The sequence below is a fragment of the Pelophylax lessonae genome (assembly GCF_965119305.1).
Source record: "Pelophylax lessonae genome assembly, chromosome: 4".
Classification (NCBI taxonomy): Eukaryota; Metazoa; Chordata; class Amphibia; order Anura; family Ranidae; genus Pelophylax; species Pelophylax lessonae.
The window spans coordinates 478046285-478064558 of NC_138771.1; the positions used below are offsets into that span (position 1 = coordinate 478046285).

The 18274-nt window shown below is 43.5% G+C and overlaps 1 protein-coding gene across 1 annotated transcript in view; it reads right to left on the reverse strand.

Moving 5' to 3' along the window:
- Positions 1–18274, reverse strand: part of LOC309553263 (uncharacterized protein) — a 93164-nt gene that overhangs the window by 16253 nt on the left and 58637 nt on the right. Inside the window, exons 4-6 of the mRNA XM_082254262.1 lie at positions 6381–6497; positions 5375–5421; positions 1631–1724 (exon numbers count right to left, since the gene is read on the reverse strand). Of these exons, the coding sequence (XP_082110388.1) occupies positions 1631–1724; positions 5375–5421; positions 6381–6497 (258 nt within the window). The remainder of the gene's footprint in view (positions 1–1630; positions 1725–5374; positions 5422–6380; positions 6498–18274) is intronic.

Below are 18274 nucleotides of genomic sequence, written 5' to 3' on the forward strand. Positions count from 1 at the left end.
AAACCAATGACATGATACAGTGTAATCTCTTCACCACAGGTTTTCACCTATAGGCTTTTCCAGTGCCCTGTCTGTACTTTTTGCGGTTCTTTGTGCCTGGAAAATTGAGAATGTCCATGGCGTCCAAAAAGCATTCTTTTAGCTCAAAATCGCTTTTGGACAAACTGGAAAACAGCTATGGTAAATCAGAATTATTTGAAGAACTGAGCGATAGTGATTCATTGGAAAATTCGTCATCAGGTACTAAAAGTGACGACAGCGACAATTCTGTGAATGAGCTCAGTGATGTGCAAACTTGTGCTCTATTGACTGCGGTACGGATTAGGCAGTGCCCCCAAGATTCCCATTTACTGGAGCACCTGATATGAAAGTTGACGTTGACCATGACAACCCCTTGGCATACCTACAATTATTTCTGACCGATGAGGTTATTTAAAAAATAGTTACGGAGACAAACTTGTACAAAGAGCAACAATGCGCTACACATCGGAAGTTTGCAAGATGCAGAAAGTGGGAACCAGTGACCAAAGATGACATTTGGAAATTTCTGGGCCTAATAATTCTTCAGGGAGTGGTGGGGAAACCCCTGCAGAAGTGGTATTGGACAACCAATACATTACTTGCCACTCCATTCTTTGGCTTGGTCATGTCAGAGTACAGATTCTCCCTGATAATGAAATATCTCTACTTCAAAAACTGAAAAATGAAGAATTTGATGCCATTTATTAATATTATATTATAATTTATGTTTCATGTTTCAAACTTTATCATACCCGGGATGTCTACTAGACTCTTGTTTGGACAGATTTAAGTGAGTTATTTCTAAGAATTACAGGCCTAATATTTAAAACAACAGATTTCCATGCAAAACAATGTACCGCTTTTAGCACAAAAATTCTGACATAATAAGACTGCCAGGGAGGTTAAAGGCCCTGTTATACTAGATGTGATTTTGAGACCTTTATGTGGACCTAGTCACTGCACATTCCTAGGGCAGGAAATTGGGGTGCATTTTTCATTGTTCTAACTGTCCTTCTGGTTATTAAAATTGAAGTTGTGTTGGGCCTAACCAGACCTGATACATTCAGACTACTTCAACCATTTCTTCTTGATGCTATTTGGATTGGAAGTGACAGGAATATTCACTGGCAGTAAACCATCTGCCTACTAGAGCCATGAAATAGTCCTTGGTCTTACCATGCTACCTATCTGAATAAGCCTTGTTTGCCATTGCTTAACTGCTTTTTTTCACTCAATTCAGGGGCTTTACCCTGTGGATCTACCTATTCTATGCACAGTGAATAGGAGTTTGTAGCTGGCCAGTCAGGGACTCACAATTCTTCTTGCACAGGGGCCACAGGTTGACTTTGTATACCACTGGTCTGATTTTATAAATGTGATACTAAAATTCGCCAGTTGACTGAGATTTTTGGGGAAAAGGAGGTGGTGGCATAATACAGTTGACCTGTAGGGGCAGAAAGTGCACCTACTAGTAGACAGGTTCTCATTAAATAAGCCTTCACTCAATAATGAATTAGAAAAACAGCTATATGTTTATAGCACTCAAAAACTGATGGCCTTTGCAATGTATAAAGTATTGGTACTCTTGAAGAGCTATGGTAGCACTTACCTCTGAACTTTAGAATGAGCAGGGAAACCACAACTAGTATGATTATTGATATACAAACTGCAGTGATGATCAAATGGACAGCCAAACCACTTTCCTGTGAGATAAAGATATGTCAGAATAGTGCAGCCAAAATTAGAATGGTTTTGGGAACATAACGACTTTGAGTTGCTACAAGAATACAAAGGCATACTAAGGCACACTAGAAACTCATTTGCAACAAACCTGCTAAAATGTAACACAACCTTCTCTTATGGTGCTGTCACCCGTCTGAACCAATGGGGCAAAACACATAGCCTAGGCCTGTGAAGGGCATAATGTCTAATTATGGCTCAAGGTCCCATTATCCCCACATGAAGGTAACCTCCGGGTAAAAAACATGGAACATTGGAAGGTATATATATATAACTATATATATATAAAGCTTTATTTAACACTTAAAAACATATTTGTAAGAACACACACTGATTATTTCTATTGTAATTATTCTTGTATACCCCCTCATCACTGGATTGAAGGCATCAATGGCATCTTTCTCAAGCCATCTGCTAAGGGGAAATTCATCAATCTTCTGGGCAATTATTTCAGCAGATGTTGAAAGTGTATTTCCCTACATGTTACTTCATGGAAATGTAAAAAAATAAATAATTTTAATGAATAATACGATAAGTGCTGTCTTTGTTAAATTGTCCTAGAATGAATATGATATTGAAACAAAAAATTCCTCCTGCATATGGCAAGCCCGAGGTATGTTTCCACTGGCCCCCTAGAGCATGGGGTTGGAATGAGTGGCAGCGGTGGTGGTAGTGATGTGGGATGGAATGGGATCAGTGGCAGCGGTGGTGGTTGTGGGGGGGGGTGAGATCAGTGGCAGCTGTGGTGGGATGGGATAAGTGGCAGCAGTGATGGGATGGAATTAGTTGCAGCGGTGGTGGAATGGGATGGGATAGGATGAGTGTCAGTGGTGGTGGGATGGGATAGGATGTGTGGCAGCAGTGATGGGATCAAGTGAGTGTCAGGGTTGGTGGGATGGGATGGGATGAGTGTCAGTGGTGGTGGGATGGGATGAGATGAGTGGCAACGGTGGTGGGATGAGATGACTGCCAGCAGTGATGGGATGATTGCCGGCAGTGGTGGGATGGGATTGGTGGCAGCAGCTGTGGGATGGAATGAGTAGCAGTGGTGGTGAAGGGGGTGGGATGAGTGGCAGTGGTGGTGGGGAAAAGAGGTGGGATTAGTGGCAATATTGGTGGCGAAGAGGGTGGGATCAGTGGTGGTGAGGGGGGTGATCCTTGGCAGCGGTGGTGGTGGTGAGGGGGGTGGGATCAATGGCAGCGGTGGTGGTGAAGGGAGTGGGATCAGTGGTGGTGGTGAAGGGAGTAGGATCAGTGGCAGTGGTGGTGAGGGGGGTGGGATCAGTGGCAGTGGTGAAGGAGGTGGGATCACTGGCAGTGGTGGTGGTGAAGGGAGGAGGATCACTGGCAGCGGTGGTAAGGGGGTGGGATCAATGGCAGTGGTGGTGGTGAGGGGGTGATTAGTGGCAGCGGTGGTGGTGAAGGGGGTGGGATTAGTGGCAGCGGTGGTGGTGTTGAGGGGGGTAATTAGTAGGAGCGGTGGTGGTGGTGAGGGGGGTGATTAGTTGCAGCGGTGGTGGTGGTGAGGGGGGGTGGGATCAGTGGCAGCAGTGGTGGTGAAGGGAGTGGGATCAGTGTCAGCGGTGGTGGTGAGGGGGTGGTTAGTGGCAGCAGTGGTGGTGGTGGAATTTGTGGCAGCAGTGGTGGTGGTGAGGGGGGTGATTAGTGGCAGCGGTGGAGGTGATGAAGGGGGTGGGTTTAGTGGCAGCAGGGGTGGTGGTGGGGGCCGATTATTGGCAGCGGTGGTGGTGTTGAAGGGGGTGGGATTAGTGGCAGTGGTGGTGGTGGGGGGGGGCGGGGCGATTAGTGGCACCGGTGGTGGTGGTGAGGGGGTTGGGATTAGTGGCACCGGTGGTGGTGGTGAGGGGGTTGGGATTAGTGGCAGTGGTGGCTCCATCCCCCCCTCACCACCACCACCATCACAGATCTCATCTCTATCCCCCATCACCTCTGCTGTAGGGGCAATGGGGATTAGATCTGTGGTGGTGAGGGGGAGGGGGGGGGCGTATGATCAGTAAGATGCAGAGGTGGTGGAGGTTTGGATCAGTTGCAATGCAAGTTTTCACTTATTTGGTCATCAAGGCGATTCCGACTCAGTGTTCATGTGCCTCAAGGGGTCTCCTTGCAGAGGGGAGAGATCCTCCCCCTTTCACTCTATTGGTGTCAGCTGGTCAGCTGACTCTGTGTCAGTGTCCACCTCCGTCTCCGTGCATAGTTTGGCTTCTCTCTCTTTTCGGAGGATAGGCAGGGCGGTCCAGGCTCCAGTGATTTGGTGCTCAGCTCAGCCTCCCCTCAGCGGCGGCCGCCCCCCCCCCCCCCAGCACAGTGAATCGAACGGACAGGCGAGCCCCTAAAAGCCAGAACGGGCGGGTGGACCCCTCACGGTGGGAGAACGGGGCAGGCAGGCCCCCCTTCAGTGGTGGAACTCCAGGGCCCAGTTGCGAGTGCGACTGCTGCAACCCTGGTAGTTCTGCCGCTGACAGAGACACTATGCAGATTTGGATTTCACGAGATATGTACTTTAATGTGCGTTATTATAACATTTGTAATAAACTTCCCATTGCTGCAATAGATGGCGCTTTCCTTTCTATACTCACATACAGCAGCAGTGGAGGAGATCGCATGCGATTCGGACAGGAATTGCTCCCCATTCCTGTTCCAACTGCATGCAATTCCTTGCAGTATGATTTGAGCCTATTGCTTTTGTATGGGCTCTAATCGCACCACAAAAGTATCTGGAGTATTTGCACGAGTAAGAGTAATACATACCTGTATTGTATCACTTCAGCCCTAATAAATACCTTTTTGATATCTCACAATGGGGTTTATTTACTAAAGCTAAAGGGGGCAAAATTAGTCACAATACAGCACAGAAGCCAATCAGCTTCCAACCTCAACTTGTTCAATTAGGCTTTAGCAATAAAACCTGGGAGCTGATTGGTTTCTCTGCAGAATTGTGACTAATTGTGCACTCTCCAGCTTTAGTAAATAAACCCCTATGTCACTGTTCTGGAGAGAAAAAACAGATGAAGGCATTGCCTAGGGAAGTACCGTAATTTCTGTAAGTGTTACACTTACACATTACTCAGCATGTCACACTTAAAGTGGTTGTAAATCCCTGACATAAAAAATGAACAAAACACATCCTTCTGTAGCATGTACTTGCCTCAATCCAATGCACTAAGTGTCATTTCTCTCTGTTGTCTAATTCCTTTGCTATATGCGTGAATCACTGCTAAACGTTTTTTTCTGGCTCCAAGATATGGGGGGATGGGGAGAGGCCTGCAGTACACAGCCTGTGATTGATAGCCTCGGTTGTGCATGTTTCCCTGCATGCTGTGTGGAGAGGGTGTGTCCCTTCAGTGCACTCAGCTCTGAAGTTATACAGATTTCTCCTCTCTCAGCTGTGCAGTGTGTGACATCAGATCTCCACCCCCTGCATCTGGAAGCTTAGAAAAGCTGTGTATATTCTGTACTTTGAACAGATCTGGAGAAGAGATGGCTGCAGATAAACAGGTTCAAATTTTGTAGGAGGATTTTTTTTTCATGCCAGTTACTTTAATATAAAGATGAAAAAAAGATTGGTCCACTTTAATAACTACTCATTGATTACCTTTTTCACCACTGTTGTCATATTCCCTGAGAGGAGGTCTGAGTTACCTAAAAAAAATAAAAAAATAAATAAATAAATATTATATATATATATATATATATATATATATACATATATATATATATATATATATATATATATATATATATATATATATATATATAAATAAATAAATACATACATATACACACATTAGAATTGACTGCATATTAAGCGCATTAAACTGGAACAAAGTCTACAACAGTAGACAGTATAGTCTTTTTTTACAGGAAGATTTTTCTTTACTTCCTGTCATCCTGAGATGCAACAGGAAGTGAAGGGAAATCTCTAAAAAGTGAGGGTAATTTCTCCAATAGATAGTTGTCATTGGAACAGGTGTCCCTAAGGCTGGCCATACATGGGTCGAATTTCGAAAGAATATTCTTTCGAAAATCAGAAATTTTGTGCGTTTTGTGATTCGATGCCACCATTGATTTCAAAATTCAACCAACCATGCCTTCAATTTCAACTCATGTTGCTACAGAAAAGCATTTTTGTGGCTGGGAATCTTCTTTTCTTTCCGGGAATTTTCTTTTCTTGCACTCATGCGCATTTCTTTTTCAATTATATTTCTCGCACGATTCTCCCATCATTGATTAGAAAATCGTTTGTTTTTCAAAAAATTTCCAACATGCTCGATCACTCAAATTCGATGACTGCACGAAAATCGGCTGTTGCTGCGACCCACTAATGATGCAAAATTCAAACGAAAATTCTTAGATAAGATTTGAGAAAGAAAATTCTTTAGAAATTCGACCCATGTATGACCAGCCTAATACAAATAGAGAGGTGAATCTCCCCAGAGGGGACACACAATAATAAAAACATGAACATTCTCTCTCTATAGGTGAAATGCAGAATCCGTGTATCTGTACTTATACAAGTTCTTTTAATCATGCACTGCCATCTAGTGGATGCTTTGAAAATATCCCCTACCCACAAACAACACAATCAATACACCAATTACCATTTTCGCTGGAATGGGGCGCAGGCTGTGAAGGAAGCATGCTTCTAGGGTTATGATGGTCAAATGCTTCATGGGAGTGAATCATTTCTTCAGAAAAATCACAAATCACGAATGGTTCTAAAATGGAATCACCAATATTATCCAACTATACAGAAGTAACACAACAATAAATGACACTTTACAGAAAGTGTTTCTCCTAGACATATAATATGACCCTCTAATTCACCTCAAGCAGACCTTCAGTTCACTTTAATGGATAATGTACACAGGCTTTTACGACCAGTTAAAGTAGATGTGAGTCCAATCACTAATATCTCATCAAAGTTTTTTAATATTTTAATGTAATTTCAAAATAAAATTTCAGTATTTTAAAATCTGCAGCTTTAAATAACCACTTCAGCCCCGGAAGGTTTTACCCCCTTAATGACCAGGCTATTTTTTTGCGATTGGGCACTGTGTTGCTTTAACTGCCAAATGCGTGGTTGTGGGACACCATACAATTGATGTCCTTTTTTTATCCACAAATAGAGCTTTATTTTGGTATTATCTGATCACCTCTGCGGTTTTTCGTTTTTGTGCTATAAACAAAAAAAGAGCGTAAATTTTGAAAAAAACACCAATATTTTCTACTTTCTACTATAAAACATTCCCAATAAAAAAAACTTAAAAAATCTAATTTATTTTATCAGTTTAGGCCAATTTGCATTCTGCTGCATATTTGTGGTAAAAAAAATCCCAAAAAGCGTATAATAATTGGTTTGCGCAAAGGTTATAGTGTTTACAAACTACGGGATAGATTTCTCGACTTTTTATTTATTTATTTTTTTTATTAGTAATGGCGGCTATCAGCGATTTTTATCAGGACTGTGACATTGCGGCGGACAAATCTGACACTAAGTGACACTTTTTGGGGACCAGTGACATTAATACAGTGACCAGTGCTAAATAATATGCACTGTTACTGTATAAATGACACTGGTAGGGAAGGGGCTAACACTGGGGGTGATCAAGGGGTTAAATATGTTCCCTATTTGTGCTTACTAACTGTGGGAGGGAAGGATTAAACAGAGGCAGAGAGAGATTGGTGATTCAGCTTAGCTGAATCACGCAATCTTTCCCTGCCTCTCTGACAGGAGAGCCGTCTTGCATTGTTTACATACCAGGCGGCTCTCCTGTCAGTATTGCCGAAGATCGCCGTAGGCCGGCGGCGATCGAGCTCGCTTCTCCCGTGGTCTGCCTCCCACTGTGTCTAATCACAGTGGGAATGCAGCTCCGGCAGGCCAAAACCGCGTGCACATATTCACGTAGATCTACGTGAGCCGCCCTGCCGCAGTAAATCTGCCTGCAGCGGTATGCAAGTGGTTAAAAACGAATACCTGGGGATTTAGCCATAATAATCCTTGATCGGTTATTTCCTGATTAGGGTGGCAACATGCCGTCCCTGTCTCCCAAATGTAATGAGGTTTTGTCACTAGTGATGAGCCGAACATCCCCCTGTTCGGTTCGCACCAGAAACATCTCAAACAGGGAAAAAGTTCTAGCGAACATGCAAACTCTATTAACGTCTATGGGGCAGGAACATGAAAAATCAAAAGTCCTCATTTTAAAGGCTTATATGCAAGTTATTGCCATAAAAAGTGTACAGGGACCCTGGGTACTACCCTGGGGGACATGTATCAATGCAAAAAAAAATTTTTTTAAACAATTGTTTTTACAGGAGCAGGGATTTTAATGATGCTGACAGTGAAGCAAAAAAAATCCTTTAACCGGTTGCCGACCGCCGCACGACTATATACTGCGGCGGTCAACCCCGGCCAGGCAGAGTGATGTAGCGGTACGTCACTAGCCTTCGCCGCTCTGGTGCGCGCGCACCCGCGGTCCCGCCGATGACTCGATTGGGGTCAGAACCGATCAGTCATCAGGTCCAGGCCAATCATTTTTGGTCTGGACCTGTTGATCGGTCCTGCCCAATCAGATCTCCCTCTAAGCCTGTGAAATGTAAACACAGGCTTAGAGGAGATGTGCCCTCCCCTCCCAACGGTCTTTTTGGATCCAGCGTGAGAGGAGAGCACATCTAATTGTAAGTACAGCACCAAGCACGTACATACACACTTAGATAGGCACATTTCACCCCCGATCGCCCCCCCAATTAACCCCTACAGCACCTGACACAACACACACTATATACAGCATATAGCATATACCTATATACCTGTATAAGTGTGATTTGTGAACAGGTGTAGCCCTTGCGACCCCCCCTTTTCCACTCAAATTACCCCCCACCCCCCCCTAATAAAGATTTAACCCACTGATCTCCCCTGACCCCCCCCCCTGATCACCGCCGTTAACCCCTACACCCTCTGTCACATCAGCACTAATACAAACGCAATATACGGTGTTATTGTATTTTTGTATTAGTGTCATTGTGATCAGAATTAGCGCAGGCGACTAAGTTTCTGTCCCAAGAAGGTTTAGGGTCCCCGCCACCCGCCCAATAAAGATTTAAGCCCCTGACCCCCCCCCTGATCACCCCTACACCCCCTGCCATAACACACACCGTATACAGTATATAGCATTTTGCTATATACCCGTATAAGTGTGATTTGTGGTCAGGTCTAGCGCTTGCGACCCCCTTTTTTCCACTTGAATTACCCGCCACCCCCCCCTAATAAAGATTTGAGCCCCTGATCTCCCCTGACCCCCCCCTGATCACCGCTAGTTAACCCCTACACCCTCTGTCACATCAGCACTAATACAAACGTAATATACTGTGTTTTTGTATTTTTGTATTAGTGTGATTGTGATCAGAATTAGCACAGGCGACTAAGTTTGTGTCCCAAGGAGGTTTAGGGTCCCCGCCACCCGCCCAATAAAGATTTAATCCCCTGATCCCCCCCTGATCACCCCTACACCCCCTGCCACAACGCACACTGTATACAGTATATAGCATTTTCTATATACCCGTATAAGTGTGACTTGTGACCAGGTTTAGCGCTTGCCACCGTTCCTTTTATCCTTAGGATACCCGCCAGTCCCTTCCAATAAAGATTTAAACCCCTGATCCCCCCCTGATCACATCCCGTTAACCCCTACACCCTCTGTCACATTAGCACTAATACACACATAATATACTGTTTTTACTGTATTTTGTATTAGTGTCATTGTGACTTGAGGTTGCTCTAGCTAGCTAGTTTCTTTCCCAAAGGAGGTTTAGGGTCCCCGCCACCCCCCCCCCAGATCCCCGGCGCATAGTTTAGAAGTAACCCCTTGATTACCACACACGCACGCACGCACCTACACTTCCATTTCTAGTATAGTGTTTGAACAGATCAATATCTGATCTGATCAGAGCTATACTAGCGCCCCCATAGTTTAGGGTTCCCAAAACGCGGTGTTTGCTGATCAGCACTGATTCCGGCCAGCACCTGCGTTTAACCCTTTCACCCAGGTAAGTGTAGTAATCAATAGATTACTGTCACTTACAAAAAACACAAGACACAAAACCGCTGTGTTAGCAGAGTCAGGCCTGATCCCTGCTAGCATTAGCAGTTTTTTTGGTAGCGCTTGAAATAGTCTTCGACAACCAGGTGCTTTTATTACCTGTGAGTCGCATCACTGTACGGGTAAATTTAGTTACCAAAATGTCTAAACGTTCGTACAGTGATGAAGCTATTTACAGTATAATGACCATGTCAGGTGAGAGCGATGGGGAAGCCTCACCGGCAGAATCAGGGTCAGTATACGAACCAGATGACAGCAGCGGCTCCCTGACAGACAGCTCCGACGACAGATGGGTCCCTGTTAGACCCAGGCGTACCCGACCCCATTCTGGTGTTGTTGAAATGCAGGAATCGCAGGGTGCTCGTATGGAGCAGAGTGTGGGTACTAGTGCCGCTCATTTTTCTGGCGACCTGGCAAGCGCCAGCGGCCTAGTACAACCTGGACCTAGTACAACCAGCACTGCAGTAAGACCTGGTGACGTGGCGAGTCCCCTAAGTGCAGTTGAAGCTGGTGCGGTGGCTAGCACAAGTAGTGGCCCGCAGCCACCGCGTATTCGAAGACAGGCCCGTAGAGCCCATAGTGCCCTCCCTGATGCGCTGGCATATCCCAATTGGCAACCCACTGATTCTACAGCGCCAGTACTTCCCCCATTCACCGCCCAACCTGGAATCCACGTGGAGACAGCTGGTTTTACGCCCCTGAACTTTTTTGAGCTGTTCTTCACGGAAGATCTTTTCAGATCTATTGTGGATCAATCAAATTTATATGCTCAACAATTTATCGCCGCCAACCCAAATTCGCACCTTGCCAGACGATTCGGCTGGAATCCTATAACGGTTTCCGAATTTAAGATCTTTCTGGGCCTTTCCCTCCACATGGGCATAACTAAACAAAGTGAATTGCGGCTATATTGGTCCACTAGCCCAGCTCACCATATGCGCATGTACTCTGCCTCCATGTCCAGGGGGAGATACGAGCAAATTCTGCGATTTATGCATTTCAGCGACAATGAAATCTGTCGTCCTCGGGGAGACCCTGCATACGATCGGCTCCACAAAATTCGGCCCCTCATAGACCACTTCAATCAGCGGTTTGCAGCCTTGTTTACCCCCGAACAAGTTGTCTGCATTGACGAGTCCCTGATTAAATTTACTGGCCGTCTTGCTATCAAACAGTACCTCCCCAGCAAGCGTGCCAGATACGGGGTCAAGTTGTATAAGCTCTGTGACAGGGCCACAGGCTATACATTTAATTTCCGTGTCTATGAGGGAAAAGATAGCACTGTGGAGCCCCCCAACTGCCCAGACTACATAGGGAGCAGCGGTAAGATTGTTTGGGACTTGGTGTCACCCTTATCCGGAAAGGGGTACCATTTGTACGTGGACAATTTTTACACAAGCGTGCCACTATTTAGTCACCTGCTTGATTTACAAATTGGCACATGTGGCACCGTGCGACCTAATCGCCGGGGCTTCCCCCAACGGCTTGTAAATTCCCGTCTTAGTCGGGGGGCGAGAGCCTGCTTGAAAACGGACAAATTGCTTGCGGTGAAGTGGAAGGATACACGGGATTTTTATGTTCTGTCCTCCCTTCACGCAGACACGACAGTCCAAATCCCTACGGCAACTGGCGTTATGGAGAAACCCCTCTGTGTCCACGAATATAACCTTAACATGGGAGGGGTGGACCTTAACGACCAGCTTTTGGCGCCGTATTTAGTTGCCCGTAAAGCCAGACGCTGGTACAAAAAAGTGTCTGTTTACCTTTTCCAATTGGCTATGCTGAACGCCTTTGTCCTATACAGGGCGTCAGGACGAACTGGACCCTTCCGGGAATTCCAGGAAGCGGTCATCCTTGCCTACCTGTACCCAGGAGGCATGCCTGCCCAACTTCCCCTTCCAGATGCAGTGAGCCGGCTGCATGAGAGGCATTTTCCTTATGCCCTCCCGAGTACCCCTACCCAAATACGACCCCAAAGACGATGTCGTGTCTGTAGCAGGCGCGGATTTAGGCGTGACACCCGTTATTATTGTCCCAAATGTCCTGACCAACCTGGTCTCTGCATCGGGGAATGTTTTGAGCGCTACCATACACTAGTGGAGTATTAGTGTAGGGTACAGCACGACACAGTGTAGGGCACACAAACACAGGGTCTCGAAGGATGTTGGATGTCCATCGACATTTTGAGAGACCCAAGCTGGAAGAGAAGATCGCAGAAGATCGCACTCCCTCCCAAATCAAGAAATAAAGGAACAGTTAGAAAGTAAAATAAAAGGATCCAAAAACTGTTGTGGTGTCAGTAATTTTATATGTCCTTCTACTCCTTCCTACTATACTTTTTCAATGTCCTTTGTTTGTTTTTTCATTCTTTTGTGACCTGTTTCTCTTGCAGGTAATTGTCGGCTACCACGCATTGATTTTATATATTCTGACACAAACAGCGTTTGCGCTCAGCATATATGGATACCTTTGCTGATAGCAGCTGTGGTGATTTTCTGATTTCAGCACTGCAGTTAAAATCTTATTTTGGTATACGTGGATAGTGCCGTGTATACCCATCATTAAATTCAGTGGGTGGTTGTTTGGGCGGTTAATGATGAGAATCCAAAAACTTTTGTTGTGTCAGTCATTTTATATGTCCTACTCTTCCTAATGTACTTTTTTTTAATGTACTTTGTTTGTTTTTTCATTCTTTTGTGACCTGTTTCTCTTGCAGGTAATTGTCGGCTACCACGCATTGATTTTATATATTCTGACACAAACAGCGTTTGCGCTCAGCATATATGGATACCTTTGCTGATAGCAGCTGTGGTGATTTTCTGATTTCAGCACTGCAGTTAAAATCCTATTTTGGTATACGTGGATAGCGCCGTGTATACCCATCATTAAATTCAGTGGGTGGTTGTTTGGGCGGTTAATGATGAGAATCCAAAAACTTTTGTTGTGTCAGTCATTTTATATGTCCTACTCTTCCTAATGTACTTTTTTTTAATGTACTTTGTTTGTTTTTTCATTCTTTTGTGACCTGTTTCTCTTGCAGGTACTCGTCGGCTACCACGCATTGATTTTATATATTCTGACACAAACAGTGTTTGCGCTCAGCATATATGGATACCTTTGCTGATAGCAGCTGTGGTGATTTTCTGATTTCAGCACTGCAGTTAAAATCCTATTTTGGTATACGTGGATAGTGTCGTGTATACCCATCATTAAATTCAGTGGGTGGTTGTTTGGGCGGTTAATGATGAGTAATACTACGCATTATTCCTGTGCTGATTTCTGATAGGTTCTCTTTTTTTCCGTTCAGCCCACAGGCTGCATGAAAAAAAAAAACCTATATGCCAAACAAGGACCAGCAATGTACTGGTACGTTGCTGGACTTTGAGTGGTTGTACCAGGATGATGCCTGCAGATTTAGGCATCATCTTGGTATCGTTTTTTACAGCCAGCGGTCGGCTAACATGTAAAAGCAATCCTAGCAGGTAATTGGCCGCTAGACTGCTTTTACATGCAGTGGGAGGGGTCTCCCCCCCCCCCACCGCCGCCTTCCGCAGCCTTCCGTGGTTTTTCTTGGGCTCTCCTGTCCCACCGGTTAACCCGAGAGTGCAGCCGGTGGTTCAGTTATCTAACCATAGAGCTAATTGAAGATTAGAATGGCTCCAATCATCTCTATGGCCTAAGATGCCGGAGGCTACGAGCATTTCATGACTTCTTTTTCGCCAGAAATAAACAGGGCCATTGGGAAATTGGGAAAGTATTTTATCACACCAATTCTGGCGTGGTCAGATACATTAAGGTCAGAGGAGAGATCTAGAGTATAAAAGACCCCAATTTTTTTAAAAAAGAGTACCTGTCACTACCGATTGCTATCATAGGGGATATCTAAATTCACTGTGATAACAATAAAAATGATTTAAAAAAAAAAATTAAAGGAAAGGTGTCAAAATAACAGACTTTTAAAGTTTTTAAAAATGTACGTACGTTGTTGCCGCTGCGCAGGCGTGCGCAATTTTTAAAGCATGTCATGTCAGGTGTCTATGAACTCGGCATAAGATCATCTTTTAAATTTTACCAAAAAAATTGGAATTATATAGTGTATTTGTGCAATAAATTTAAAAAAAATGTATTTTTTTCGCAAAAATTGCGTTTGGAAAATCTGTGCGCAAATACCGTGTGACAAAAAAATTTGCAACATCCCCCATTTTATTCTATAGGGCCTCTGCTTTAAAGAAATATATAATGTTTGGGGGTTCAAAGTAATTTTCTAGTAAAAAAAAAATATTTTTTCATGTAAACAAAAAGGCACAGAAAAGGCTTGGTTTTCAAGTGGTTAGAAGAGTGGGTGATGTGTGGATAAGATTGAGCATAAAATGCCGGGACAGTTCAAACACCCCCAAATGACCCCTTTTTGAAAAGTAGACACCCAAAGCTATTTGCTGAGAGGCATGGTGAGTCCATGGAATATTTTATATTTTGCTACAAGTGTCGGGAAAATTATTATTTCTTTTTTTTTTGTTGTTTTTTTACAGAAAGTTGTCACTAAATGATATATTGCTCACACATGCCATGTGTATATGTAAAATGACACCCCAAAATACATTCTGCTGCTTCTCCTGAGTACAGGGATACCCCATGTGTGAGACTTTTTGGCAGCGTAGCTGTGTACGCGCCCCCGAAAACCAATCCACATCTTCAGGTTTTCTAATGGCGTAAATTGCTGATTTTACCCCTGACTACCTGTCACAGTTTCAGAGGCCCTGAAATTTCAAGATAGCACAAAACCCCCCCAAATGACCCCATTTTGCAAAGTAGACACTCCAAGCTATTGGCTGAGAAGCATGGTGAGTCCATGGAATAGTTTATATTTTGCCACAAGTTTCGGGAAAATAATTTTTTTTTTTTTTTTAACACAAAGTTGTCAGTAAATGATATAATGCTCACGCATGCCATGGGTATATGTGAAATGACACCCCAAAATACATTCTGCTGCTTCTCCTGAGTACAGGGATACCCCATGTGTGAGACTTTTTTGCAGTCTAGCCGAGTACAGGACCCCGAAAACCAACCTCCACTTTCAGGCTTTCCAAGGGCGTAAATTGTTGATTTCACTCCTGACTACCTATCACAGTTTCGGAGGCCCTAAAATTCCAAGATAGCACAAAACCCCCCCAAATGACCCAATTTTGCAAAGTAGACACTCCAATCTATTTGCTGAGAGGCATGGTGAGTATTTTGCAGCTCTCATTTTTTTTGGAAAATGAAGAAAAAACAGGAAAATGCATTTTTTTTCCTCTTTTTTCAATTTCCAAAACTTTGTGACAAAAAGTGAGATCTGCAAAACACTCAACATGCCTCTCTGCAAATAGCTCAGGGTGTCTACTTTCCAAAATGGGGTCATTTGGGGGGGTTTTGTGCTATCTTGGAATTTTAGGGCCTCCGAAACTGTGATAGGTAGTCAGGAGTGAAATCAACAATTTACGCCTTTGGAAAGCCTGAAAGTGGAGGTTGGTTTTCGGGGTCCTGTACTCGGCTAGACTGCAAAAAAGTCTCACACATGGGGTATCCCTGTACTCAGGAGAAGCAGCAGAATGTATTTTGGGGTGTCATTTCACATATACACATGGCATGTGTGAGCAATATATCATTTACTGACAGCTTTGTGTAAAAAAAAAAAAAATATATATATATATATTTCCCGGAACTTGTGGCAAAATATAAAATATTCCATGGACTCACCATGCCTCTCAGCAAACAGCTTGGGGTGTCTACTTTCCAAAATGGGGTCATTTGGGGGGGTTTTGTGCTATCTTGGAATTTTAGGGCCTCCGAAACTGTGATAGGTAGTCAGGAGTGAAATCAACAATTTACGCCTTTGGAAAGCCTGAAAGTGGAGGTTGGTTTTCGGGGTCCTGTACTCGGCTAGACTGCAAAAAAGTCTCACACATGGGGTATCCCTGTACTCAGGAGAAGCAGCAGAATGTATTTTGGGGTGTCATTTCACATATACCCATGGCATGTGTGAGCAATATATCATTTACTGACAGCTTTGTGTAAAAAAAAAAAATATATATATATATATATTTCCCGGAACTTGTGGCAAAATATAAAATATTCCATGGACTCACCATGCCTCTCAGCAAATAGCTTGGGGTGTCTACTTTCCAAAATGGGGTCATTTGGGGGGGTTTTGTGCTATCTTGGAATTTTAGGGCCTCCGAAACTGCGACAGGTAGTGCAGAGGTGACATGAACAATTTACGCCATTAGAAAACCTGAGAGTGTTGATTGGTTTTCGCGGTCCTGTACACAGCTAGGCTCCCAAAAAGTCTCACACATGGGGCATCCCCATACTCAGGAGAAGCGGCAGAATGTATTTTGGGGTGTCATTCCACATATACCCATGTCATGTGTGAGAAATTTATCTTTTAGTGACAACGTTGTGTAAAAAAAAAAAATTAAAAAAAAAAATTGTAATTTTCCCGAAACTTGTGGCAAAATATAAAATATTCCATGGACTCACCATGCCTCTCAGCAAACAGCTTGGGGTGTCTACTTTCCAAAATGGGGTCATTTGGGGGGGTTTTGTGGTATCTTGACATTTCAGGGCCTCCTAAACCGTTATAGGTAGTGAGAAAATGCAATGAAAAATGTACGCCCTTTGAAATTCTGATGGTGGTGATTTGGTTTCCGGCTCCCGTACACAGCTACGCTCCCAAAAAGTCTCACATATGTGGTATCCCTGTACTCAGGAGAAGCAGCAGAATATATTTTGGGGTGTAATTACACATATACCCATGGCATGTGTGAGCAATATATCATTTCAATGACAACTTTGTGTAAAAAAAAAAAATTTTTTTAGTCATTTTTCAAACACCTGTGACAAAAAAATAAAATATTCAATGAGCTCAACATGCCTCTCAGAACATTCCTTAGGATGTCTACTTTCCAAAAAGTGGTAGTTTGGGGGGGTTTTGTACTGCCCCGCCATTTTAGCACTTCATGAAATGAGATAGGCAGTCAGAAATTAAAGCTTCGTAAATTTCAGTATTTACACCATAGTTTGTAGACGCTATAACTTTTGCGCAAACCAATAAAAATACGCTCATTGATTTTTTTTTTGTCAAAGACATGTAGCTAAATATATTTTGGCCAAAAAAAATGACATAAATTGAGTATATTGGATATTTTTTAAAAGACAAAGTTGAAAATGTCATTTTTTTGCAAAATTTTCGCTCTTTTTTTATTAATATCGCAAAAAATAAAAAGCGCAGAGGTGATCAAATGCCACCAAAAGAAAGCTCTGTTTGTGGGAAAAAAAGGACGTAAATTTCGTTTAGGTACAGCATTGCATGACCGAGCAATTATCAGTTAAAGTCACGAAGTGCCAAGTTGAAAAAAGGGGTCTGGTCCTTTAGCAGCCAAATCCTCCGGGGCTTAAGTGGTTAAATATCGTGACTGGGGGGTCCCCTTAATGTGCCTGTAAAGTGGCGCATATGTACGATGTATGGAGCCTGTTGCAGCAATACTGACATTTCTAAAGGAAAAAATGTAACATATATATATATATTTTTTTTTTTTGCAGAAACCCTAGAGAATAAAATGGCGATCATTGCAATATTTTATGTCATACAGTAGGTAGGGGATTTCTGCCAATGGGTTTTTTTTTTCTTCTTTTTTTTTTTGGGAGAGTGGGCATTTGAGATGGGGTAGCAAAATTTGTGCTAAGAGGGGGTATTTCAGAAGGAGGGGGTGGATTTGTACTAGGAGGAGGTGGAATTTATGCTTAGGGGATTAGCATGCTGATTAGTGCTCAGTGTTTTTGTGAGGAGAGCACCTAATGCTTATACATCTGGAGGGGGGGGGGTGGGGGGGGGGGTTTGGCATGCTAACCCTGGGCTCTAGGTGACCCTGGCAGGGAAGGGGACCTGATATTTGCCTGCTGCAATTTCGCTTTCACTTACAAGTCTCTTTTCCACCCTGTGACTGGAGCCTGAAAAATTAGCTCATCTCTCTGTCACTCTACTCTCTCCTCCTATCAGCACACTCTATGCTTTGCAGCACACCCAATTGGACTGTTTCCCCCCAACATCTTATCGATCTCTGCTGTAAAGATGGTACAAGAGGCTGACATTTAGTCAAATTAGGGTTACTTGTACTGCGTGAAATTTAAAAAATAAAAAAAACATTTAATGATGTAATAATAGTTAGAGGGTTGCATTAGTGTGGTAGTGTATCATGTATCTGCCTAAAGTCCAGCTATGAATACTCTAATGATTATTTTAATATCTATTTTGCAGGAAATGGTTTGCATCATTTGGTGGAGCTCAACACTCAAAGGGAAAACTGATGTCTTACACGCTCAATCACCACCCAGATTCACAGCAACACCACCCA